This window comes from Podarcis tiliguerta (assembly GCF_965153285.1).
Source record: "Podarcis tiliguerta genome assembly, chromosome: 14".
Classification (NCBI taxonomy): Eukaryota; Metazoa; Chordata; class Lepidosauria; order Squamata; family Lacertidae; genus Podarcis; species Podarcis tiliguerta.
Genome location: NC_139547.1, coordinates 287,866 through 313,530, shown reverse-complemented (window position 1 = coordinate 313,530; position 25,665 = coordinate 287,866). Strand labels below are relative to the sequence as shown.

The 25,665-nt window shown below is 46.8% G+C and overlaps 1 protein-coding gene across 4 annotated transcripts in view; it reads left to right on the top strand.

Annotated features, from left to right (window-relative positions):
- Nucleotides 1–25,419, top strand: part of SNX33 (sorting nexin 33) — a 49,654-nt gene extending 24,235 nt beyond the window's left edge. The window contains exons 3-4 of one of the 4 annotated variants that reach the window (XM_083412793.1): nucleotides 11,539–11,635; nucleotides 15,612–16,698. In XM_083412793.1, coding sequence (XP_083268919.1) covers nucleotides 11,539–11,635; nucleotides 15,612–15,855 — 341 coding nt within the window. In that variant the 3' untranslated portion in view covers nucleotides 15,856–16,698. Of the gene's footprint in view, nucleotides 1–3,649; nucleotides 3,841–11,538; nucleotides 11,636–15,611; nucleotides 16,699–22,681 lie in introns of those variants that run through there. The other 3 variants (XM_083412792.1, XM_083412794.1, XM_083412795.1) reach the window with 3 other exon arrangements.
- The last annotated feature ends 246 nt before the right edge of the window (nucleotides 25,420–25,665 follow it).

Genomic DNA, 25,665 nt, shown 5'->3' with positions numbered 1-25,665 from the left:
CTAATAAGAAGGCTTCTGGTCATTTTGTGAATGGGATTTTTAACATCTTTTTTAGTTCGTTATTTATAACGTCCCAAAACTTCCTAATTTTTCCACATTCCCTCCACATATGCATAAATGACCCTCTCCCCTCTTTACATCTTCAACAATTTTCCAATCTACTCTTATACATTTTGGCCAGTCTGGCTGTAGTGAGGTGTCACCAATATAACATTTTCATAATATTTTCTCTTAAGTTATAGCACGCTGTGAACCTGACATCTTCTCTCCATAGTCTCTCCCATTGGTTCATATAGATACTATGGCCAAGGTCTTGGGCCCAACTTACCATTCCACTTTTCACTTCTTCTTCTTTAGTTTCCCACTCGAGTAGAAGATTATACTTTGGAGATTATATTTTGGAGATATGCTTACTTTTGGCTTGTACTAATTCTTTTTCTAGTCTTGATGTTTCTTTTTCAAATCCTGTTTGTCTATCAATGATCCACCTCTTGTTTATTTGAAAGTATTGTAGCCAATCCGTCACATACCTTCTAATTTCATCAATTTTTTTCAGGTTAAAATTATTGTTATTTTCCTCTAATAGCATTCTATACGTTGCCCAATCACCTTGTGCATTTTTTCTTTTTACTGCCAAGACCTCTATCAGGGAGGACCACAAGGGGATTTTAGGTTCCAATATTCTCTTATATTTGTCCCAGATTTTATAGAGTGATTTCTAATTATATGGTTTAGAAACCCCTTGTGTACCTTAACTTTCTCCTAAACCATATATGTGTGCCAACCAAACCTGTTGTTGAAGCCCTCTAAATCTAATAAATCTGTGTCTTTAAGTATGATCTACTCTCTAATCCATGACAGCCCAGTCGCAGCATGGTATACTGTATTTTTCACTCTATAAGACGCACCAGACCATAAGTTGCACCTAGTTTTTGGAGGAGGAAAACAAGAAAAAAAATATTCTGAATCCCAGAAGCCAGAACAGCAAGAGGGATCGCTGCTTTCGCTGCACAGTCATCCCTCTTGCTGTTCTGGCTTCTGGGATAGCTGCGCAGCCTCCATTCGCTCCATAAGACGCAAACACATTCCTCCTTACTTTTTAGGAGGGAAAAGGTGCGTCTTATAGAGCAAAACATATGGTAATTCAAGATCAGGTAGAGCAAAACCCCGCTCTCCCTCTGGTCAATAAGAATTAGATGTTTTATTCTTGGCCTTTTACCATTCCATTTAACCTTGCGATGGCCCTTCTCCAGTTTTGAAAACAATTCATACCTCCTAAAATGGGAATGGTTTGAAATAAAAAAATCATTTTTGGTAAAACATTCATCTTAACTGCCAATATCCTACCCCAAAGGGAGAGGTCAGGTTTACTCCAGATTTCCAAATTTTTCTTAATTTCATTCTATGATTTCTTGATACAAGTCTATGCATTTAGCTGAGAACCAAACTCCTAGGTATTTTACTTTATTCTTAATCTCTAGACGTGTGCTTTCTTGTAAATCTTTCTTCTCCTCTAAGCTCATGTTCTTAACCAATGAATTAGTATTTTATAGTTTAATCTAAATCCTGCTTGTTTTTGGAAGCCACCCACAGTGGCTGGGGAAGCCCAGCCAGATGGGCGGGGTATAAATAATTTTTTTTAATTATTATTATTATTAGAGGCAGCCTTGCCTTGTGCCTTTTCTAATCTCTATATTTTCTGTGGTAATGCCATTAATAATCAATCTTGCTTTTTGATTTGTATAGATGGTCTCAATTCCTCTCTCAAATCTCTCTCCCAGACCCATTAATTTTATCTGTTTTTTTATAAAACACCAAGAAATGTTATCAAAGGCCTTTTCAGCGTCTATTAGCATTAAGGCCATTTGTTTATCATTTCTAAATTCCAGATATTCTAAAATATCAATAATATTTCTGGTGTTCTGTTGGAATTGCTTCCCTGAGGCAAGGAAGATTTCCAGGGGGTGGGTGAACGTCTTGACCAAGGAACTTTCCATGGGGCCCACCCTTTCAGGGCACCAGGTCAGCAAACCTCCTTCTTTTAACTATTTTTAAGACTGGAAGCAAATAAGAATGGGATTTTCTGTCTGCCAGTTAATTGCTACTCAGAAAAGAAATGGGCTGCTGGGAGATAATAAAGCACTTATTAACAGGCATGAGAATGAACCAAAACGCTTAAAGTCTGAACCTGCTTTAAATCTTCAACATATATTGTCTATAACTCTCCATTGCAAGCATGCTTGTTTGCTATGAAAAGCAAAACTGTGTTTGATTCCTGTGTGAAAGGAATGTGTAAGCAGACACAAGTTCCTGCACCCGCTGCATTCTGCACCCGCTGGAGTTTCTGGGACAGCTTCAAGGGCAGCCCCGCGTAGAGCGAATTACAGTAGTCAAGCCTGGAGATGACCGTCGCATGGATCACTGTGGCCAGGTCGGGGCGGGAAAGGTAAGGGACCAACTTACCTTGTCGCCTTGGCTGTTGCTGTAACCTGTGCCTCCATGGAAAGGGAGGCGTCAAGGATTACACCCAAACTCTTAACGGAAGGCAATGGCACTAATTGGGCCGACGCAAGAGAAGGGAGTTGGTCTCCCATCCCCATGCCATCCCGACCCAGCCATAGGACCTCTGTCTTTGAAGGATTTAGTTTCAATCGGCTCCCACGAAACCTACCAGCCACAGCTTCCAAGCATCTGGTCAGTGTGTTCGGGGCCGAGTCGATGTGGCCATCCATCAGCAGATAGAGCTGAGTGTCATCAGCATATTGGTGACAGCCCAGCCCAAAGCTCCGGACACTCTGGGCAAGGGGGTGCATAAAGATGTTAAAAAGCATTGGGGAGAGGATTTCACCCTGCGGCACTTGCCACACCAAGGAGTGGTGCAGCGACATCTCCCTCCCTAGCGCCACCCTCTGTTCCTGACCAGAGATAAAAGAGCACAGCCAGTTACGGGCTTTGCCCTGTATCCCCATGTTGGTGAGGTGGTGGTCCAGAAGATCATGATTGACCATGTCAAAGGCTGCTGACAAATCTAAAAGAATCAGCCTTCCTGACCCACCTCGATCCAGTTGTCTACGGAGATCATCTGTTAGGGCAACCAGAGCCGCCCTGGTCCCGAAACCAGGACGGAACCCAGACTGAAATGGATCTAAAGCCGATGTTTCCTCCAGAAACCTACCAAGCTGTTCAGCAACTGCTCTCTCAATTACCTTACCCAGATATGGAAGATTTGAAACTGGGCGGTAATTGGATAGGTCTAAAGGATCTAGTGAAGTTTTCTTTAAGCGCGGAAACACCACTGCTTCCTTCAGTTTCCCTGGGAATGTCCCCGTGCCAAGGGACAAATTGATAATTTCAACCAGGGGGGTCCGTGCGACATCTGGACACGCCCTAATCAGCCAAGACGGGCACGGATCGAGAAGGCAGGTGGTGGGCCTATCAGCTTGGAGGAATCTATCCACATCAGCAGGGAGTATCTGATCGAAATGGTCCAACACTGGACCCGAAGACAGTTGAGGGGCCTCCAGTTCAGTCACTATCTAAATTGGCAGGGAGGTCACGGCAGAGCAACAGGACTTTCTCCGCAAAAAGGCTCGCAAATGCCTCACAGCTGTGGGTCGAATTTTTGCTTAAATTTGCTTGTCCTCCTAAGGACGTTATAAATGGATTGATGACCAGAAGCGCCAAGAGACAAGCAGAAATGGACTTGAAGAAAGGTTCCAGGGCACAAGTGGAAGTGAGTACAGGACGAAAAGCCTCGAAGGTTGTGGTGGTTGCTGTGGGAAAAGATGGGAAGAAATGGAAGACACACCCCTTTCCCTTTTTTAAACAGGATGAAGCAGGATTATCTTGGAGTGTATACCTTGAATAAAGGTAAAGGGACCCCTGACCATTAGGTCCAGTCATGGCCGACTCTGGGGTTGCGGCGCTCATCTCACTTTATTGGCCCAGGGAGCTGGCGTACAGCTTCCGGGTCATGTGGCCAGAATGACTAAGCCGCTTCAGGCGAACCAGAGCAGCGCATGGAAACGCCATTTACCTTCCCGCCAGAGCGGTACCTGTTTATCTACTTGCACTTTGACATGCTTTTGAACTGCTAGGTTGGCAGGAGCAGGGACCGAGCAACGGGAGCTCACCCCATTGCGGGGATTCGAACCACCGACCTTCAGATTGGCAAGCCCTAGGCTCTGTGGTTTAACCCACAGTGCCACCCGTGTCCCTTATACCTTGAATACTTTAAATAATTGTTATAGATACAATTGGCAGACAGATAACCTGAGTGCACTCTTTTTATTTTTGTTTTTTCTTGCTTTTTTCCTCTTGCCTTTCTGTGGTCTTTAATCTTGCTTGGTCTATGTTATATAATTATTTATGCTTTGCTTTTTGCATTTTCTTTCTTGGACTAATGAAGAGACACCCCAGAAGGTGGTGGGTGGAAGATGAGGGGCCTTGCATGACAGGAAGTGTGCAGAGGTGGGAGGCTGGCGGAAGGGGTGGGGGGAGAGCTCCCTCTTGTGTGTGTGGAATGAGGGTCAAGATGCCATTATGGCAGAGGACCTTGGGCTTCTTTCTTCTCCTCTTCTTTTTCTTTTACTTTATTCTTCTCTCTTGCTTCTCTTCTATTTATTTTCTTGGCTCAGAGTTCTCTTTATTGTACTCTATGTGGAAAACTCTCAATAAAGCTGACTTTAAAAGTCCAGGAAACGAGGCTCCCTTTGGAGAGCATTGCCAAAATGCCGGCAGCTGTCACTGCACCTTGTGGCAGCAGATTCCATCTCTTCCTTATGGCTGGTGGGAGCAGAGAAGGAGAGAATTGCAGACAATGTGGGTGTCTCTCCTGTTTGCATGCCTCACTAAGGTGACACACACATGGAATCTAAACCACACCTGTGGATTGAAGGTGGGGTTTGGAGTAGGCTGACACTCCCGTGAATCAGGGCAGGGGAAAAGGAGAAGTCATGTTTGAGCTCAGAGGCAAGAGCTGCCTTGTTTCCCACTGAAAAGCGAGATGGGTGGTGATCCGTGCCAGATGGGTTTGAACAGGTGGCCTAGGATCATAACCACAGCCAATTTATCGGTGCGCTGCATTTCCCAGAAATCCATTTTGCTCACAGCAGTTCAAATCCAGTTTGGCAGTTTTGAACTTCTGAGCTTTGCTTATGGGAGACAAAATAAACATGCTGAATTTAGATCACTCTAGGGCACTGGAAAAATTCCCTATGCAAATCTCCCTAGTTTGCAAAGGATTCTCCTCTGGAAAGTTTAAAGTCAAAATGTTCTGGGAAATCTACATCACATCATGGAACCTACTTTATTGTGAGAGTTATCTAACACAGTCCGTATATTTCATGTTCCAAAGTTCAATTGTCTTTTACAACCACTGCTGACCCCACTGGGCGTGGTAATCCAGTCAGGGAAAAAGGGAGGCAGACTATGTTTAGGGCACCTTTTCTAGCTCCTCCCCCTTTTCAGGGTGAGCAGAGTGGATCCTAAATAGGGCTGCTCAGTCATGGATACAGCTGCCGAGCTGTATTATATACAGCTGCCACTCCAATTGGAGAACAGCCTTCACCAAAGGTGTCATGGACTTTGAAGACATGCAAACTCAGGAGGAAAGGGAGAAACGTGCTAAGAGCAAGGCAAACCCTCACCGTGATCAACTCCTGCCCAGAAACCTGTGTCCCCACTGTGAAAGGTAGCCAAGGGGTCATCCAGACCAAACCCCGGCAGTTTTAGAAATCCCCCTGCCCCGCCATGGCCATCAGTGAAACCTTTGCGGCTGTGTGAGTGCAGGGGGAGGGAGCAGAGGGCCCCTCCAAGTGTCGGTGTGCTACAACTCCCATGAACTCAGGCCAGCATGGCCAACTGTCAGGGATGATGGGAGTTGTGGTGCAGCAGCATCTCAAGGTCTCTGGAGCTTGACCCAAACTCTGCTTTCTGTTCTGTAAGATGTCCTTTTTCTGCTGAAGAAAGGCAGGAATCGTAAGCAGGGTGGGGGGTGTCATGAGGCCAGCTCCATAACTGCTTCCTGGGCTGCCACAATGGATTATATAACCTCCGGTCAGCAGTGAGGGAGGGCATGAACTCCTAGGGAAGCAAGATCCTGTTTACTTGCATGCAAGTGCCAGGAGGAAAGGGAAAGGACAGCAGGAAAGCAGTGAGTCCCAGCAGCTTCTCAGCACATGGTTTAAAAGCGGGAGGGGGGGGGCAGTAGACAGAGAGGCCCCTTCCCACCCTCTGGTGTCTTATGTGGGCATATGCCTGGCCTGCCTTAGAATAATAGAATCATAGAGTTGGAAGAGACCACAAGGGCCATCGAGTCCAACCCCCTGCCAAGCAGGAAACACCATCAGAGCACTCCTGACATATGGTTGTCAAGCCTCTGCTTAAAGACCTCCAAAGAAGGAGACTCCACCACACTCCTTGGCAGCAAATTCCACTGTCGAACAGCTCTTACTGTCAGGAAGTTCTTCCTAATGTTTAGGTGGAATCTTCTTTCTTGTAGTTTGGATCCATTGCTCCGTGTCCGCTTCTCTGGAGCAGCAGAAAACAACCTTTCTCCCTCCTCTATGTGACATCCTTTAGATAGCCACCCTGGCTTCTTTAGGCACCTTCCATGTTTCCGTCTCATTGGTATTGCCTGAAGTTGTGCTTTTACTATCTCCCTCTTAACAAACTCCCAGCCATCATGAACTCCCTTTCCATTTAGTATTACTGTCCATGGGATCTCACCCAGCACTTCCCTAAGTTTTATGAAGTCGGCTTTCTTAAAGTCAAGAAATTGAGTCCCAGTATGCTTGGCTGCTCCTTTCCGCTGTATAGTAAACTTCAGAAGAGCATGATCACTCGCGCCTAATGATCCTTCCACTTCTACCCCACTAACCAGGTCATCAGCATTGGTTAGGACCAGATCTAAAATGGCTGTTCCTCTTGTTGCTTCTCCCACTAAAAAGGCAAATGCTCTTGCTGTCTTCCTTGGGAGGAAATGAATGGTGGATGGTGAATAAGGTCAGCATTACAGTGCATCCCATCTGTAGTAATGCTGGGCCACACCCACCTTCCCCACCTGTCCTACAATCCAGCGGGACCCGGCTAGGAGAGGGAAGGTGGTGCCACAGCATTTACTTTTTCAGGACAAAACACAACAGAAGGGGTAGTTGCTGCCACCACTCCCTTGTCCAGGGATAGCCCAGAAGATTAACCCAAGAGAGAAGGTTACTCTTCCTTGTTACCGGCTGCCCCCACCCTGCATTGCTTTACCACAAATTGCAGGCAGAAATTCAACAGGTTCAGTAGGAGGCTAAGTGGTCAGACTTTGGATTCAAACTTTCCCCAGAAAGGCACACAGAACAAAATAGGAAAATCCTTTTTTAAAACTTATTTAAAAAACAAGATTAAACATACTTAAAAGTAGGCACATCTCTTATGTGGTTCAGACAAGAAAATAACAACATTGTAAAGCATCGCTAGGTAAACGTACTGTATTTTTCGCTCTATAGGACACATTTTTCCCCTTCAAAAATGAAGGGGAAATGTGTGCGTCCTATAGAGCGAAAGCAGGCTCCCTGGCTTCAGCGATAGCAACACGAAGCCTCCAAAGCCTGCGCTCCAGAGGCTTTGCGTTGCTTTCGCTGAAGACAGGAGAGTCTGGTCTTTGAGGCTGGCGGTGGGGGAAAGCAGCGCTTCCCCCCACCGCCAGCCCCACAGGCTCAGGGGGCAGCGGGAAGGCGTGCGACGCCTTCGCGCTGCTCCCGGACCTGGTTTGGAGGCTGGCGGTGGGGGAACGCAGCGCTCGGTCAAAAAGCCCACAGTAGCCGCGTGCTCTTTAAAGGGTGCATGGCTCCTGTGGGCTTTTGCGGGAGATGGGGGAATTCCCCCACTTCCCGCAAAAGCAAGCAGAAGCCACACCCTCTTTAAAGGCTGTGCGGCTTCTGTGGGCTTTTCTACGAGGTGGGGGATTTCCCCCACCTTGCAGAAAAGCCCGCAGGAGTCGTGCAGCCTTTAAAGAGCGCGCCGCTCTTGGAGGCTTTTCCCCAAGGCCGAGTCAGTCCCTTCCCCCTCCTGTGGGCTTTTGCGGGCAATGGGGGAATTCACCCACCTCCCGCAATAGCAGCGAGAAGGTCTGGGAGGAGTGCACAGGCTGTGTGCAGCCTGTCTGCTGCTCCCAGAGCTGGGGGGGGGGATCATATTTTTTCCCTTGATTTCCCCCTCTGAAAACTAGGTGTGCCCTATGGTCAGGTGCACCCTATAGAGCAAAAAATACGGTACTTACAAAACAAGAACACAAGAAAAGTTAAGACAGTTCGTAAAGTTCTCAGCTGAATCCGCATCTCAAGAAGACAACAGGAATTCTTCATCACAAAGAACACACATGAATGACGACTGCCGACAAGGTGGTGAATCTGGCAGAAGGGCAGGTGGATGTTGCCCGCTTGCCGGCTCCTTTCCTAAGGTTTTTATCCTTAAAACCCCACATGTAATCAGACCCCCAAGGACCAATCAGAATTTCTAATTAATTCAAAAATTACCAATGGTCACCGAGTTGGATAATAACTCAGCTTGTGACAGCTGAAGCTTGTTTGTACTCAAAACCTTGGGATCAAAGCGTTCCTCCCAAACTTCTCAGAGACACAGCCTCCTGTAATGAGGCTTGATAGCCCTTATTCACACAGGGACAGCTCTTAGTAACCAGGTGTTAAATCACCACTAATCAACTGGAAGTTTTCCTTCCTGCAGATGCATGAGATAAGTATTCACACTCCCAGAGCCAGTTAGTCTACAGTTTTAAAGCAACAGACGTATATTTCCCATAAATCATTTGGCCTTTGGTTTTCCCACAGTGCTTTTCTTCAGCTTGACCAAAGTTTGCCTACTGAAAGTTCCTAACTTCACTGCACCATATTTTATTATAATTACAGTATTCACTTATCACCTGCCCTTCACCCTACTGCCCAGGGTCTGCTGCAGCATTAAAACACAATATTAAAACAGGAACACCATTTCAGATAAAATCACAGTGGACTTTGCTACCAAACTCTGCCATTTTGTCCTCACCCACAACCACTTCAAATTTGGAGATGACCTGTTCTTCCAGATCAGCGACACAGCAATGGGCACCCGCATGGCCCCCCAGTATGCCAACATCTTCATGGCAGATTTGGAACAACGCTTCCTAAACTCCTACCCACTCAAACCTCTCTTGTACCTATGATACATTGACAATTTTTTTTATTATCTGGACACATGGTGAGCAGACCCTGGACACCTTCCACCAGACATTCAGTGACCTGGTCTATGCAAGAAATATATTTTCTGGACACTACTATAAAAATACAGGATGGGTGCATAGACACCACCTTATACTGGAAACCAACTGACCGACAAACATATCTACATGCTTCCAGCTACCATCCCAAACATACCAAACAATCAACTGTATATAGCCAGGCTCTATGATACACCTGCATCTGTTCCAACTCTACAGACACGGATTCTCACCTAAGAGATCTACAGCAAACCTTTTTGGAACTAAAATACCCACCTGATGAAGTCGAACAGATTTGTTGAACAGATAAAAAAAAGCCAGACTGAAAGCTAGAGAGAATTCGCTGCAAGACAGACCCAAAAGAGAAAATAACAGAACACCACTAGTTATCATATACAGCTCCCAAGTTAAAACAGTTCAACTCATCATCAGAGATTTGCAACCTCTCCTAGACAACAACAGTTCTCTTTCTCAAGCTCTGGGAGGAAAGACCTTTCATTGCCTACAGACAGCCACCCAATCTTAAACAACTCCTCACCCACAATAATACAGCAACCAGGCTTAACATGGACACTGGTACCAGAGCCTGCAATAAACCTAGATGCCAACTTTGCTGCCACATAAACCCAGACAACACCATTACTGGACCCAACAACATCAAACATACCATCTCAGGACTATTTACTTGCTCATCTTCCAACATTGTGTATGCCACCAAATGCCAGCACGCCCTACAGCTCTCTATATTGGACAAACAGGCCAAACCCACGCCAAATCTGACATCAGGAATCACAAGACAGAGAAGCCAGTAGGAGAACACTTTAACCTCCCAGGACATTCAATACAGGAACTCAAAGCAGCTGTCTTATTATAAAATAATTTCAGAAATAGACTTGAAAGAGAAGTTACTGAATTACAACTTATTACTAAACATGGACCATAAAGAAGGCTAATCGCCAAAGAATTGATGCTTTTGAATTATGGTGCTGAGGAGACTCTTGAGAGTCCCATGGACTGCAAGAAGATCAAATCTATCCATTCTTCAGGAAATCAGCCCTGAGTGCTCACTGGAAGGACAGATCGTGAAGCTGAGACTCCAAGACTTTGGCCACCTCATGAAAAGAGAATACTCCCTGGAAAAGACCCTGATGTTGGGAAAGATTGAGGGCACAAGGAGAAGGGGACGACAGAGGACGAGATGGTTGGACGGTGTTCTCGAAGCTACAAACATGAGTCTGACCAAACTGCGGGAGGCAGTGGAAGACAGAAGTGCCTGGCGTGCTCTGGTCCATGGGGTCACGAAGAGTTCGACACGACTGAACGACTAAACAACAACAACTAAACATGGGTGGCACTGTGGTCTAAACCACAGAGCCTAGGGCTTGCTGATCGGAAGGTCAGCAGTTCGAATCCCCGCGATGGAGTGAGCTCCTGTTGTTCGGTCCCAGCTCCTAGCAGTTCGAAAGCACGTCAAAGTGCAAGTAGATAAATAGGTACTGCTCCGGTGGGAAGGTAAACGGCATTTCCATGCGCTGTCTGGTGACTTCTGTTTCAGTGTATCTCAAGAAGTGTGCATGCGCACGAAAGCTTTTACCCAGAACAAACTTAGTTGGTCTCTAAGGTGCTGCTGGACAATTTTTTTATTTATTATTATTAAAACAGTTTAAAAGAACAACTTGAAGCCATAAAAGTAAGGCCTGTCCTCAGGTGCCCAAGGCCAGGGTGAGAAGCCGTCTGCAGCATCCTCCAGAATCTGTCGCTGTGAAGGCACCAGACTCACTTTTGTGGGTCCCACAGTTCAGGAGCCACCACAGAGAAGGCCCTTTCCCAGCCCGCTCCCACTCCCTGGAGCTATTGAGGGTGGGAGAATTCACCACCCCTGGGAGAGCAAGCCTATGCGTTCAGTGGGCTTTTGGGGTATTGCAGGATTCTATTTCAGACCTCTTCTATATCATATTCTCTTCTCTGCCATTCTTCTCCTAGGACAGGGCTGGGGAACCTCTCGCCTTCCAGATGGTTCTGGCCTCCCATCAGCCCAAGCCAGCATGCTTAGTGGTCAGGGAGGATGGGAATTCTGGTCCAGCAACATCTGAAGCAGTTCCCCACCCATCTAAGGTTGACAGTTTGTAAAGAAGGGCAGGACGTGGGTATTTCCAACCACATATTCTCTTGGCATCTTGATAATGTAAACAGTGACATGCTGGTGAATTAATAGAATTAATAGAGGTAGAGGGTATCCTAGTGGCCATCCAGTCTGGCCCCTTTCTTCAATGCAGGAATCCTGCAACTGCAGCATCCCAGACAGGAGGCCATCCAGCCAAGGAGAGGCTCCCCAACGCTGACTGTTAGGAGCTGGATCGGTCTTACTCCCAGGTAAGTAGGGTTAGGGGTAGGATCATTGCTTTTACAATGGTGCAATTGGGTAAGCTTAAGCTCTGGGTTTGATGGGGTGTATCCAAATACCTTAGATCATGATACCCATTTATGCCAATGGGCCTATTCTAAGTACAACTAGCACTGGATGCAGCCCAATGAACTTAGATGGTGGCTTTTCAACTGTGATCTGTATTATGTCAGCTCCCAGCCCTGCTGCCTTTGTGGGGGCTTTTCTACCCCTGCTGCCACCTGGGGCAGGGGCCTGCCCCAAAGTCCTATACTCAGGAAAGACCAGGAGGCAGGAAAAGTCATGGTTTCCTGAAGTGAGGCAACATTCTGTTGGCACATGGGAAGCGTCGAGAGTATGCAGAATCTTGCTGAATCTTTTCGTCTAGACACTTATTTTTGACATTTAGCTGCTTATTTTTGGAATAGTTTCATTTTGTTCTCCTTCAGACTGGCGGAGGAAGGATTTGAGGAGCAAATTAAGCTTGTCTACGTAGGGATTTGGGGGCTGGATTAATTTGGAATTGGTCTGATTATCTGCTTTCTGTTCACTGAAAAAACCCCAAGTCCCTGTGAAGATAACAAGAGTTGGAATAAAGACAGGCAAGATTCAATCCAGAGAAGATTTGGCTGAAGAAAGTAGCTGGAGAGGAGAGCCTAATGCCCAAGAATTTTTAACCAGGTCAGGAAGGGTGTTGCCCCAAATGAGACTGAAGGGCAGCCAAGATTGGGCAGAACATCCTCCACGGAGTCCTCCTGGCACTCCTGTTCCCACACCAAGGATCAGTCTGCAAGCCCCATTCTCTTCATAGTTAAACCTAATTGAAGGCTTGGTGGCTTTGCTGTGCCTCCACAATGGAAGGCAGACAGGCTTCTGAATCCCAAGTGCTGGAAGCCGCAGGAGAGGAGAGTTGCTCTGGTGCTCAGATCCTGCTTGCGGGTTTCCTTTGGAGGCATCTGGCTGGCCCCTGTGAGAACAGGCGAGTGGACAAGGTGGGGCATCCACAAGACTGCATCATATGATGGCAATCTTTTCTTATTTGTGAGTTAAGTACTTGGGAATAAGTACCATCAAACTCAGAGGATCATGCTGCACAGTTACCTGGTTTGCAGTCTTCAAAATCTAACTACCTAATACCAATAATTTTGAGACAGAATAAATTCGCTGGTGCAAATGCAGATGCCATGGCAATAGTGGCACAAGTTTTGCAAGCAGATGTGAACGGGTGCATGCAGTGAGAAAGTACAAAACCCAATCAATTATAGATGGGGAGTACTTTGCAAATGACAGCAGGTGGCCTGGTTTCTGCACTCTTCCAATGCTATCCCTTCTTTTTGTGCCCAGAAGATGCGGTTTTATGCCTGAGTAAGTCCGAAGGGTGGCCACTGTGCAGCAGCGAGAGCAGAAGGCAGTCCGCTGTGCCTGCCTCGTGTATTAGGCAGTCCATCTGAATTATTTATTGCCAAAAACTGGGTTATTTCTTCATTTGCATTAGCGTGAGGTGGCAGCTGGATAGTGAGGACTCTTGGCTTCATTCTTTATAGATTCAGAATCTTGCGAACACGAGGAGAGTCCTGCTGAAGTCCGTAGTGGCTAACGGGATGCCTCTTGCTTGCTTGGGAGCTGGCCCAAGACATTTTGTTGCCTGAAGCAAAGGATAAGATGGTGCCTTCCTCTCCTTCTGCATGCATCTTCTTACGAGACCAGCAGTTAAATTTTATTTGTGATTATGGGGCAACATCTTCCACTGTACCTGAGGGTTGTAGACTTGCTTAGGGGCCCCAGAGCAAGCTACTTGAGGAGACCCTGGGAAAATGGAGATGGCTACGGCCCCCAGATTCTCATTCTGTCTAATGGTAGGGCCAGCCTTGTTCTTGGCCTTGTCTTAGACCAATAGTCCTTTTCACTCGGGTGGCATTGATGTTAGCCAGCCTTCCAAGCTTGGTGGTTGAATCTCCCCCCAGTTATAAGTCATGGTAATCTGAGCAAATAAAGAACCATCTCCCTATCTCATGCTGGAACTGCTTCTTTAATATACCCCAAAAGAGAGCATGAGAGATGTTTCCTGTAAGAGCTGCATCCATTTTCATATATCTGGTGATATTTCTGGGCTGTGTGTGCTTAAAGAAATACTAGAAAATATATTGGCATGCTCACCCCACTTCTCCTAGCCAGCTAGGAGATTAATTAATTAATTAATTAACTGCTTGATTGTAAAAAAAAAAAAGCAGTTTACAGAAAAGATATGTTTGAGCAGACCACATATAGGATTCCACTGTTAGTAAACTTTAGATCAACCACAGTTTTCTAGTTTAGATACAACAGGAAACTATAGTTTAACTGTAGCTTCCTGACTTTTTTGCTTGCATGGGCAAATGCACAAAGCTTGTTTATATCAAAGGTTATTGATATGACAATCCAAATGTCATATCTCTGACTTTCCCAGTCTGTCTTGCTTGAGGTCAAACTGCACTTTTAATTATTTATTTCCACACTTAAGAACTAGATTGCATCATGCTTAGCTTGGAGAAGGGGGACAGTGATTTTAAGGAAGATATAAGGAAGTCAAGAAGTCAAAGCAAGATCAGAACACAGAGCAGTCTTTTTGCAACCTTCTGGTTCCAAAATTAACTTAAACCAACAAGAAACCCTGACCTGTTAAGGCCATGGTAAATATTGTGGTAATCATTACTACCTTGGAATGTGAGACAGTTTATTTGAGATGGTTTGGTAGAACTGAAATGGTTTGCATTAGTGTAAAATAAGAATCAGGACGACTGAGAGCAGGTTTAGGCACAAGTAAAGAATTAAAAAAAAATGGGCCCCTCAGCAAGGGCGGAATGGCTAATTTTTATTTTTTTTACAAGGCTATAAAATAAATTGCAATTTTATTTTTATGTTAAGAATAGATATGATAATATTTGTACTTGTTGAGAATATTAAGATCCTAATGACTAATATCAATAATATCAACACCCCCATGATTGTAGTCAAACAAACCTTATACTTTAAATGTTAAACTTGTACATGTAACACAACACAATGTGCACTATACAACTTTGTTGCATTTCCACAGTGTTCACTTAGAAAAACATACAAATGCAACTGTGCATAGTAAGATGTGTCTGGGCTGTCACACTGTCAAAGTGCAGAATCAAATATCTGTATAGAGTTGAAAATGCTTGATTCACAGCACAAGTTTACAAGAATGTTACTCAGGATTGTGCATGCATTGGACATTAACTGTATATTCTGTTGAGAATTACATAAAACATGCCAGATAGTCAGGCACCCGAAAATTGTACCAGGTCCCCACACCCTGCTCACATTGGCCCTGATAAAAATGTGCCAGGTATCCACTTGCAATGTTTCTCAACCTTGGGTCCCCAGCTGTTGCTGGACTACAACTCCCATCAACCTAGCTAGCAGGACCAGTGGTAGGAGATGATGAGAGTTGTCGTCCAACAACAGTTGGGGACCCAAATTTGAGAAACGCTGATAGAGGGATTAATACCCAGTTTATTCTGCAGCCACTGAGTGTGCTCAGTCCTCATTGGACTGTTTTCAGACTGTGTTTTCATTTCTGCTTCTGTAAACCTCAGGTTTCCCTTGGGCCTGAGTGTTCATCAGTTTTGTTGAATTAATTAAACTAAACTAAACTAAATAGCTTTAATTGGATTTTGAATAAATGTGCAATTAATTGTTACTGGTCTGAATTTTACTGTGTTAATATCTTCCTTAGTGGGTCATGCAAACTGCTATTCTGAATGATGCTTTTATAGGGTTTAATAGGGGGCACTGGGGATGAACCAAAGGGGTGGGGGGGTCGCCCAAAATGAAGTTGGGAACCACCAAAGCAAACGGTGCCTTTTAAAAGGGGAGACCGAGGATTATGAGTGGGGTACCCTCCATCTAATGGTGTTGCCTTTGCCTGCTGTCTCTCTCTGCCCCGCTCCCCCCGGGCAGGTGCCTTTGCCAAGGTGAAGGAGAGCCAGAGGATGAGCGACGAGGGGAAGATGGACCAGGAGGAGGCAGACGGGATCCGCAAGCGCTGCCGCGTGGTGGGCTTTGCCTTGCAGGCGGAGATGAACCATTTCCACGAGAGGCGCATCTTGGACTTCAAGAGGATGATGCAGTCATACCTCAAGCAACAGATCATCTTCTACCAGAGAGTCAGTCAGCAGCTGGAGAAGACCTTGCGGATGTATGACAGCCTCTAGTACCTCCTGGCTCTCATTTGCCTGGCAGGAGGATGAGCTGGGCTTGCATTTTCCTCTGTGCCTGGACAAGAGTACATCTGGGCATGAGAAGTGTGCCTTCCTACCATACAGCCAGGCTTGTACTTTTAAAGGGGTTTAGGAATGGGAGGGTGAGGTGGAGGCCTCATTGCCAGGTGGACTTGGGTGCCTTCAAGGCCCCTCAGTATGCATACAATCAAAAAGGGAAGCTTGCAGCACCAGCAAACCAACTCCATGTTGTAGCTTCTCTCTTCGTCCGAACTGAACAGGGAGGCAAAATGGCATTCCAGCGAACACACCATCCTGTCTTCCTCTGCTCAGGGTTTGCTGGCTTCCCAATCTGCATTGTTTACAGAGGAAGTGAGAAAATATGTTTTGTAGACGAATTGGAAACAGAACTTTTGTCATCTTGGAGTTCATTATTTGTTTTCTGCTGCTTCTCAGGCTTGATCTTCTAGAGTTTTCTCATCCTAATTGTGCCCAGTTCCCCACTGAATTGGTGAATGAGATCAGGGTTGTTTGCTGCTTATCACAACAGTACTTTCTAGATAGGTTGTGGTGAGCTTAAATAAGTGTTTTTTTTTAAGGCAGAGGGATTGGAATGTAAATTTTGGTGCAACAGAATGGATCTTTTTGGGAAATCACACAAACACACAAGGTATCAGCACCTTTGTATTTTTTTTCTAAACTGTCCACAGAGATAACTACAGGATTATTATTTTTTGTATTCTAAAATCAAAACAATACTTGGGAACCACAATTTTTATGTTCTGCTTGGTTTGTTACTTAAAGTGTATTTTGGGGCAAAATTCAAAGGGTCCGTTGTATCGTCATTAATTAGTTTTTAAAAATGGGTGCAGGAGCTTTTGTTTATGGTGAACTGGGGCAAAGGATGGTCTGAAAAAGGCTCAGACATGTTGACCTGCTGCGTTGCCTTGGCAGAGGGAGGCTGCGCAGGGGGGGAATCCCATTTGACTCTTTGTACTCAGGGTGGGTGGCCCCTATTTCTATCCTGCTCTTCCCCCTCACTTCCCAGGAGCTGCCAGCCTGTGGCTGGAAATGCAACCAGCACAAGCCCTGGCTGAGGAGCCTTTGCTCATAGCCTGGGGACGAGACTCGCTCTTGACATCTTGAAGATCACAACGCTCTCCCTGAACTCGGGATGTTGAGCCCATTCTGGACAAGCTCCCGAGGGCCACATTTCAGGGGTGGGCGGAGCCAAAGGCAACAGTGGGCAGAGGAAACATGAGGCTGGTTTCTACACACTCCTCTTTTATCCTCCACCCAAAGAAGTAAGAGGCAACATGGGAGTTCCAGGATGCAATACATGCAGGAAGGCGGGGCGGGGGGGGGGCTAAGAGAAGGGGGCGGGGCTGGGGAGAATCCCATGTGTCAGATAAGTTCCCCACCCACATCAAAGCATGCACATTGATGCACAGGGATTACATGACCCTTTGATTCCCTTCCAACTCTGTATAATTCTATGATTCTGTGAACTTTTTCAGGGTTCCTGAGAGCATGAAATGAGCTGGAGACACACAGTCTGATCTGAGCTTCAGCCGAACACCATGCATGCCTCTCCCTGCCCCCATGTCATCAATGCACATTCTACAGCTTCTAAGAGGCACTTGGACATACTGAAATGCCTTGTAATGAGAAAGGCTTTTGGTCCCTGTGGCCAGGTATTGTGGACTCTGATTGGTAGGGTCTCCATAAGGGCAGTAGCTCCGTGGTGGAGTGTCTGCCTTGCCTGTCCAAGGTGCCAGGTTCAATCTCCAGCATCTCCAGGTTGGACCAAGGATGCCTCCTGTCAGAAACCCTGGAGAGCTGCTGCCAATCAGTGTTGACAATATTGAGCTAGATAGACCAATGGCCTGACTTCGTATATTCTCATTAAAGAGTGGTCATTTCCAGCTGTCCCACTTGAGAGCCATCTAACTCGGAGAGCCTTTGGCCTTGACAGTGCCTGGGGCTGATGGATTTGAGAGTCACAGGTTCGCTATCCAGATATGCTTGGACTCAAATCCATCAGTCCCAGCCAGCATGACCAGGGATGACAGGAGTTGTAATTCAGCAGTTACAGGAAGGCTGCAGATTAGCCACCCCTGTTCTAACTGCAAATGATTGAACCTGGGGCTCTGCATGCGGAGCATGTGCTTTATTGCCAGGCGAGATGGTACTCCTGTAACCACCTTTTGCATTTCCTGTGGCTCACCAAGCATAGTCATGCATATTCAAGTGTGTGTTTTCTCACCCTTGCAGAAGCTGTTGCAGCATCTGAATCCTCCCCAAATGTGGATTCTGAGCAGGTGTGGTCAGTAAGAAAGTGGGAGGGGCAGAGAGGGGTGGGGGAAAAGAGGACATATTTGCAAATACTTTGGAAAGGGGAAACAGAGGCAGATAGGTATGTCTGTGTCAACCTTGATTAGCAAGCCTGGACTTGACATGAAGAGATTTCAGAAGGGAAAGGATTTGGCAGCAGTGATGGGAGGCCTCCGGCCAGATAGGGGTGCCCTGCAGTCACACCCAGCCGATGAACCAGAGATTCACCTTCCTCACTGCAGTGGATTGGGAAGCAGGTCCTTGCTGCGGGAACAATGATGTTGAAGTTAAGGAGTGTCCCTGTTTTCATTTGCAAAAAGTTGAAAGTCCGAGTCACATGGGCAGGTGGGGTGGGAGTGGGCGAATGCAGGAAAGGGAGCAACGACAGGAGCAAGGAGCTAAGAGCTACGGTGGAGCGTGACCTCTTGTTATTCACAGCTACTTCACAATTGTGCCTACAAGACAGGATTCTGAGAAGAGGGGTGGATGTCCATGTCCGTAGGTATAAATTGCTTCCAGGCAGGCGCCTTTCCTTGGCTGATTGGAAGGATGTCAAAGTTAGTGGAGTTAGTTACTGTCAACACTTGCTGGCTGATAGATTGGCCTGGTGCGTGGGCTTTGTTTTCTCAGGGAAATATTAGAATAAATTACAGCATAGAAAGGAAACCAGGCCTGGCTTGGACTTACTCCAGAGTTTCTCGCTGTACCAGAATGTTGTTTTAAGCCTTGAGTCAGTAACTCCTGCTGCTGAAAAATGCAGAGAAGCAACAAGTAATTTGCTTACCGATGTTCTTATGTCAGCATTGTGATTTCCATGTCATTTTCATAAACCAGGCAGACCCAATGTGCACCAGTTCTGCAACATGAATTTCCTGTCCCAGTCAAAATACCACACAGCCCTGGCACAGTGCTTATGCCTAGACCTCTGACGCATGAGGCCTCTGGAACAACAAGCTTCCTTCTACTTGTGCTCCTGTTTCAGATCATTTAGCCCGTTCCGAAAGAAGAGTTTCAAACTTCTGTAATCATGAGAACTAGACACTTAAGCCAGCAAACAAACCTCAGATCGTCTCGCACACTTTGATTGCACACTTTTGGATTCTAAGACAGTGATGGGCAGCCTCTGGCAGAGGCAGATTTAGGTTCAGTTGCACTGGGCACAGAATCTCATGGGGCCACAATTATGATGTAGAATGGAAGACTAGAGGCCGGGGTGCCAAATTTTGGCATCGCACACACGGCACCACTGAAATTTGAGACCCCGAGGTCTGCCACTGCCCATGGCTCTTTGGATGTTGCTGCAATGCAACACCCATCATCCCTCACAAATGTTCCTGGGTTGCTCTGCTACTTTTGCCTGACATGTGGCCCCTGGAAAGTTGTCCAGAAGACAGTGTGACCCTCAATCTGAACCCCCACCCCATCCCTGGTATAGGATGATGTTGGTCTCCAGGATCCTCAAGTCTGAGCCAGCATGGGCAATGGTCAGGAATGATGGGAGTCCAACAACACGATGGGTATACAGGGTATTCTGTGTTTTTGTTTCATATGTTTATGTTGTGAACCACCCTGTGATCTTCGGATGAAGGGCGGTATACAAATTTAATAAATAATGATGATGACATTAATGATAATATCTGGAGGACTGCCCTGATCCAACCAGTCTTCCAATATAGCGTCCCTTACAGAAGTGTGTGTTTCCAGGGAGGATGGATTTCTCAGTGGAGTTTTGCTAGCAGCAGCAGGGTAGGACCCTGGCAACGTCCCCTTCACCTGCTGTGTAACTAAGTAGCTATGAGGAACTTGACAGCTCCACCTCATATTTTAACCCTGCCAGCTGGAAGGCGGGCAGCCATCTCTGATTATGTTCCCTTCCCTGTCCTCCATATCATCAGACCCAGTTTCTGACACGATGGCTGGGGTTTTGAGCTGGGATTCACTAAGCTTCATTCACAGAGGTGGAACTTGTGGACCTCTGGTGTTGTTGAGCTACAACTTCCAACAGCCCCAGCAAGTGTGACCAGTGGTCGGGGCCAATGGGAGCAACATCCAGCAACATCGGGGGGGGGGGCATGCAAGTTGCCCCATATATTCCAGCTCTGCTAACCCTGGAAAGAGAGAGAGAGATGCAGAGCACTGAAGCATCACCCACCCCTGACTACAACACGACAACCACTGCTGCGATTTCACCAAGCAAAACGCACACAGTCTCGCTCCAGAGAGGTTGACCTGCTCCAGGTTGGAGTTTGCAGAGGACAAGCTTTGATGGAGTCCAGGGTAGTTTGCAGGAGAACAGGACCATGGTTAGCTCCCTGCAGAGGTGGCATCTAAGAGCAGAAGAGCAGGTGTTGCTCTGGCAATAGACTACAGGCAACTTCCCACTTACGTGGGGGTTACGTTTCTGGCCCCCTGTGCAAAAGTGAAAGCATGTAAAGTGGGGAGCATTCTCTAAACATTCTTTAAAGGTCCTCTGCTACTCTCGTTTCAATCCATATCAAAAAATACTATATCCAAAAATATCCACAACTCAGATTGAAGCTATAGGGCTGGCCAGAGGCCGGAGGATGTGAGGGACAGTGGCTGCTCCACTAGAGGTGCCAGCTTGTGAGGGTGATGGGGGGGGGGGCAATCTCTAGAATCCCAACCATGGGAACTTAGCAACTTCATTTAAGGAAAGATTAGAAAAATTAATGGAGGTGCTATTATAGGCACCTTCAAATATCTGAACAGCTGTCATGTGGATGATGGAGCATGCTTGTTTTCTGCTCCTCCGAAGAGTAGGATGGCTTCCTGACCAAACATCAGGAAGAACTCTCCTTCACTAGAGGTTTTTAAGGAGAGGTTGGATGGTCATCTGACAGGAATTCTTTAGCTGAGATTCTTGCACTACAGGGGGTTGGACTAGATGAGCCTTGGAAGTCCCTTCCAACTCCAAAGTCTGTGATTTGTTCTCCATCCTCCTAGTCCATTTTCCTTCTGTGATGTGTTTTTTTCTTGTGTGTGTGTGTGTTTCTAAAATTAAGCCTGAGGGTAAGGACCATTAATAATAAAGCAACGTGTAAGTTGCTGTGGGAGCATTTTGGGGCTTAAGAGTGGGATTAATAGTTGATACAATTAATACAGAGTATTAGCGGCCTTATTATTTAGTCATTGTGGCTAAATGCTACCTCCAGATTTAAATAACATAAGCACCTAGTAATGTAAGAGGAGCCTGCTGGATCAGGCCAGTGGGACCCCTCTAGTCCAGCATCCTGTTCCCACAGTGGCCAACCAGATAGAATTGGAAGGGAAGCTGAGAGTCATTTTGTTCAACCCCAACTCAGAAATCTCCATGAATTTGTCTCTACTGCATTTTGTGGGAGTGAGTTCCATGGTTTAACTCTGCACTGTGCACAGATGGACTTCCTTTTATCTGTCCTGAATCTTCCAGCACTCAGAGGGAGCAGGCTCTGGATACCAGTCTGTGGGGACCTCAGGTGAAGAGGGCCGTTGCCCTGACAGGCTTCCCAGAGGCATCAGGTTAGGAAGTGGAAATGCGTTGGATTTGCTTACAGATTCCATGCTGTTGTTGTGCAAGAGGGCTTAACAACTTGTTTGTGCCACATGTTGGAACCAGACGTTCCGAGTCTGCCTGTCCTCCAGCTCCCTCCCTTCAGATCACATTCTTCCTTTCTGACCGAGTCTCAGGGAATCAAACACCCTTTCGCTCCCCTCTTGCTTGCAAGGAGAGGCAAGCAGGAGGAAGCCTATTTTCCTGCTGCTGCTGCTAGTGAAAGAAAGTGAAGCTATAAGAGATGCAGCTCTGGAGACCTTCTCTTAAGAACTAAAGCAGAGCATCTGCTGGATCCGGCCAAAGGGGTCCAGCTGGTCCAGCCTCCTGCTCTCACAGTGGCCAACCGGATGCCCCCAAGGAAATCTGCAAGCGGGATTTGAGCACAAGAGCAGCCCTCTCCCCTCCTGTGGTCTCCCTGTTGCTCCAGCTTCAAGACGTAGCGCAGACGCCGACTCACAGAGAGGCTCACTGACTGGCCAATGAGCTCAAGAGCCCAGACTGCTGAGCTGATATCCCTTAATCATCTATAGAGGGCACTGGGCTGTTGCCATAGCAACTGGCTTAGTTAACATTGCACCTGCTGGCTTATCTGAGACTGGGGTGATTCGTGTCCATGAAAAAATAGCCCTATCCTCTATGTCCAGCTGCTCCTACATCTCTCTGAGATGTCTGGGATTGAATTTGTGGCCTTTGCACAAAGCAGATGCTCTGCCACTGGGCCATGGGCCTCCCCCCCCCCCCAGTCTTCCTGGGAAAGGGTGACCAGTGTCCCTGCAGTTTGCGATGGTCTTCCAGTGCCATGCAGGTCACAAAGAGATGTTTCCTATTGGCATTTTTTTTTTAAAAAAAAGACCCATGAACAATGGGGTTCCACCAGCTGCTCTGCTGCCTGACCGTATTCCTCCTGGTCTCTTCCTTATCAGGTCTGCTTCCCTCCACCTTATCTGTGATGGCCTGGGAATCCGATTCAGAGGCTGAACCGGAAGAATCCCAGCCTGCACAGGAGTCCCCGCCTCCAGGGCCGGCTGAGCTGGGGCAGGGCCTTGATCCTGAAGCGCCTGCACCTGTGCCGGATCCTCAGGAGCAGGCACCAGGTGAATCAACTCTGGCTCCGGAGGCGATTGAGGATGCATTGCCTACAGGTGCACCTCTCCCAGCCCTGTCAGGGGAAAGTGAGTCTCCCCCTGGGTCCAGTAACCCACCGGCCTCTCCTGAGCTGCAGAGGCTCAGGGCAGAGAGGCGGAGGGAACTGGTTTCTCCCAGGAGGAGTGCTCGCCTTAAGGCCAGGAGAGGCGGGTCACTTGGGGGCCGGGACCGCCCCTGGCCTCAGAGATGATAAAGGCCAGTCAGCCCGGTCCCAGGTTGCGGGAGCAACGTCGTTGAAGAGCTGTTTCGGCCAGCACCCAGTCCTGTTCCCCCAGAGTTCCTGTCCTTGCCCGGCTCCTCGCTGTGGACCCTGCTTCGCCCGTGGAGGACTGTCTGCCGACCCTCGACTCAGGTCCTGGACCTCACCCCACAGTAACCTCCCCCCTGGACCAGCACATTATCATCAATTTTGCTTTTCTACTGCCGGAGGCTGTCGCTTTGCTGCAAGACAAGTCCCAAGCAGAGCTGGGCTTTTCCATGGAGGTTCCTGTGGAGTCCTCGAGTGGGGAATGTGGAGCCCTCTGGACATTGTTGGACTACAATAAGGGAGGAGGGAGAAATTAAATTACGTTCACTTTTGAAAGTGAACCTGCCAAAATTGTGTTTTTCAAAACAATACGTGAACCAAAACACAACCACCCTGAGAAAGTTTCCAAATTTTGCAGTGCAGTTTTCCAGCCAAGTTCTGTGGTGCATGTTCTCATTTCAGGTCCTGAAACTGAGTGGATTGGGTAGTTGGGTCTTACTTAACACTGGCAGTGAGACAGGATCCTCCATCCACCTGAGGGCAGAAGGCAGTTAATCTGGTCCTGGTAGATATTGGGTCCGTTGGGGGGTTTTCATGTCTGTTAGATGTTCTTGGACCCAGCTAGCACCAGCCCCAGCCAATGGCAGAACCAGCCCAAGACATTTTGGCACCTGAGGCGAACCACAAAATGCCGCCCCCCCCCCCCCGGGAAGAAGGAGTGAGAGCAGATCAGAAACAAGGGGAAAGTAAACCTCTGCATCAGGATCTGCTACCCATGTGGATCCTGTCACCTGAGGAGTCACCACAGCTTGCTTCATGGGTGGCTGGTCCTAGCCAGTGGGCAGGAATGATGGGAGTTGGACTGTTAGTTCCCTCACTTTCTCATTTTGCAATCTTAAATTCAGTTCTCCACATATTTGCAGCAATGCGCAATTTTTAAAAAATAGCCCTTGTGAGTGAGACATGGTCTGAATGCACAAGTGTGGCCATATGTCTGTGGAGCTGTATGTGGGTTTCCTCTTATGTAGGATGGCTTCTGAGCATACCAAGGCTGCCCAGAAATGGCATTTTAATAGGGAATTCCTGGCAAGGTTTAACTTCGGGGTGTGGGTGGGTGTTTTTGTTTTGGTCTCTGTAATGGGAAGGAAAAGGGAACTACCTTCTTGAACCTGAGAGCAGAAGAATAGCCTGCTAGATCCAGCCAAAGGGGCCCATCTAGTCCAGTCTCCTCTTTTCTCAGTGGCCAACCAGATGCTTGTGGGAAACCTGCAAGCAAGATTCGAGCACAAGAGCAGCCCTCTCTCCTCCTGTGGTTTCCAGCAGCTAGCATTGTGCATGTATGAAATATAAATTCTTCACAAACTGATATTGTGTCAGCCTGTGGTAGAAAAATAGCCTATCTGTTCCCTCGCCTCCCTGTTTTTTGTTTTGTTTTTTACATTTCAACCCTGAACCCACTTCACTCCCCCCTCTCAGCCTGGCAGCGCTTTCAAGGAGTGGCTGGCACACTCCAGGTCCCAGAAGTGAGCTAAACTGAAAGGCAAACTAAAGGCTATTTTTGTTTGCACCACTCTAATTTTTAACCCTGGAACTTTCTCTCTCCGCCCCCCCCCGCCCCGCCTTCCTTCTCCGATAAGAGACGTAATGGGTCTGTTAATAATTCCATAAAGCTGACATAGCAGGAGAGAGCTGAAAAGTCCCCATGGCTTTGTGGGAATGTTCAAGAGAGGATATATTGTTTAATGATATCCTTCCTAACTTGTGTTAGCTAGTTCTATATCTTAGCAGAGTTTAAACATTCCCCCTTTTTAAATTTGCACAGCAGTTAGCTTGTTGCAGGCTTGTCTGAGCCTCTCTAAATAAGATTCCTTGTAAGATCCCTTCTTGTCCCTCTTAAAAAGAATACACACGACAATCTTATTAAAGTCAATATAAAAGTAGTTTACTCACATTCATTCAGTTCACAGTTGGATCCCAGAAGGCAGACTTAGGTTACAAAACTATATACACATGTGGAACTAACCCATAAGGGAGTTAATTCCTAAGTGACTGCAAACAGGCAGTCACTTCTGCTCACATATAGAGAGAAACAAAGCTGAGAAGAAGAGAGCAAGAGAAGAACGTGTGCTCCTTCTTGCCCAGATTAGGCCACACCTACTCTCTGGTCACATGCAGAGGAAGTTTGTCCCACCTCAGGAGAAAACAAGAAGTTTTCTCCTGGCTGGTACAAAGCATCTCCTAGCATGTCCATTCTAGGAATGTTGTACTTGACTGCAATAATAATAATAATAATAATAATAATAATAATAATTTTTTATTTATACCCCGCCCTCCCCAGCCAAGGCCGGGCTCAGAGCGGCTTACAAGCAATAATAAAAACAAGATGAATGATTACAACTTAAAAACAAAAGTAAAAAGCAACATTAAAATAATGGAACATTAAAATATTAAAATGTAGCCTCATCGCAGGAGGAGAAGGAAAAGAAAAAAGAAAGAGAGGGAGGGAGGGAATCA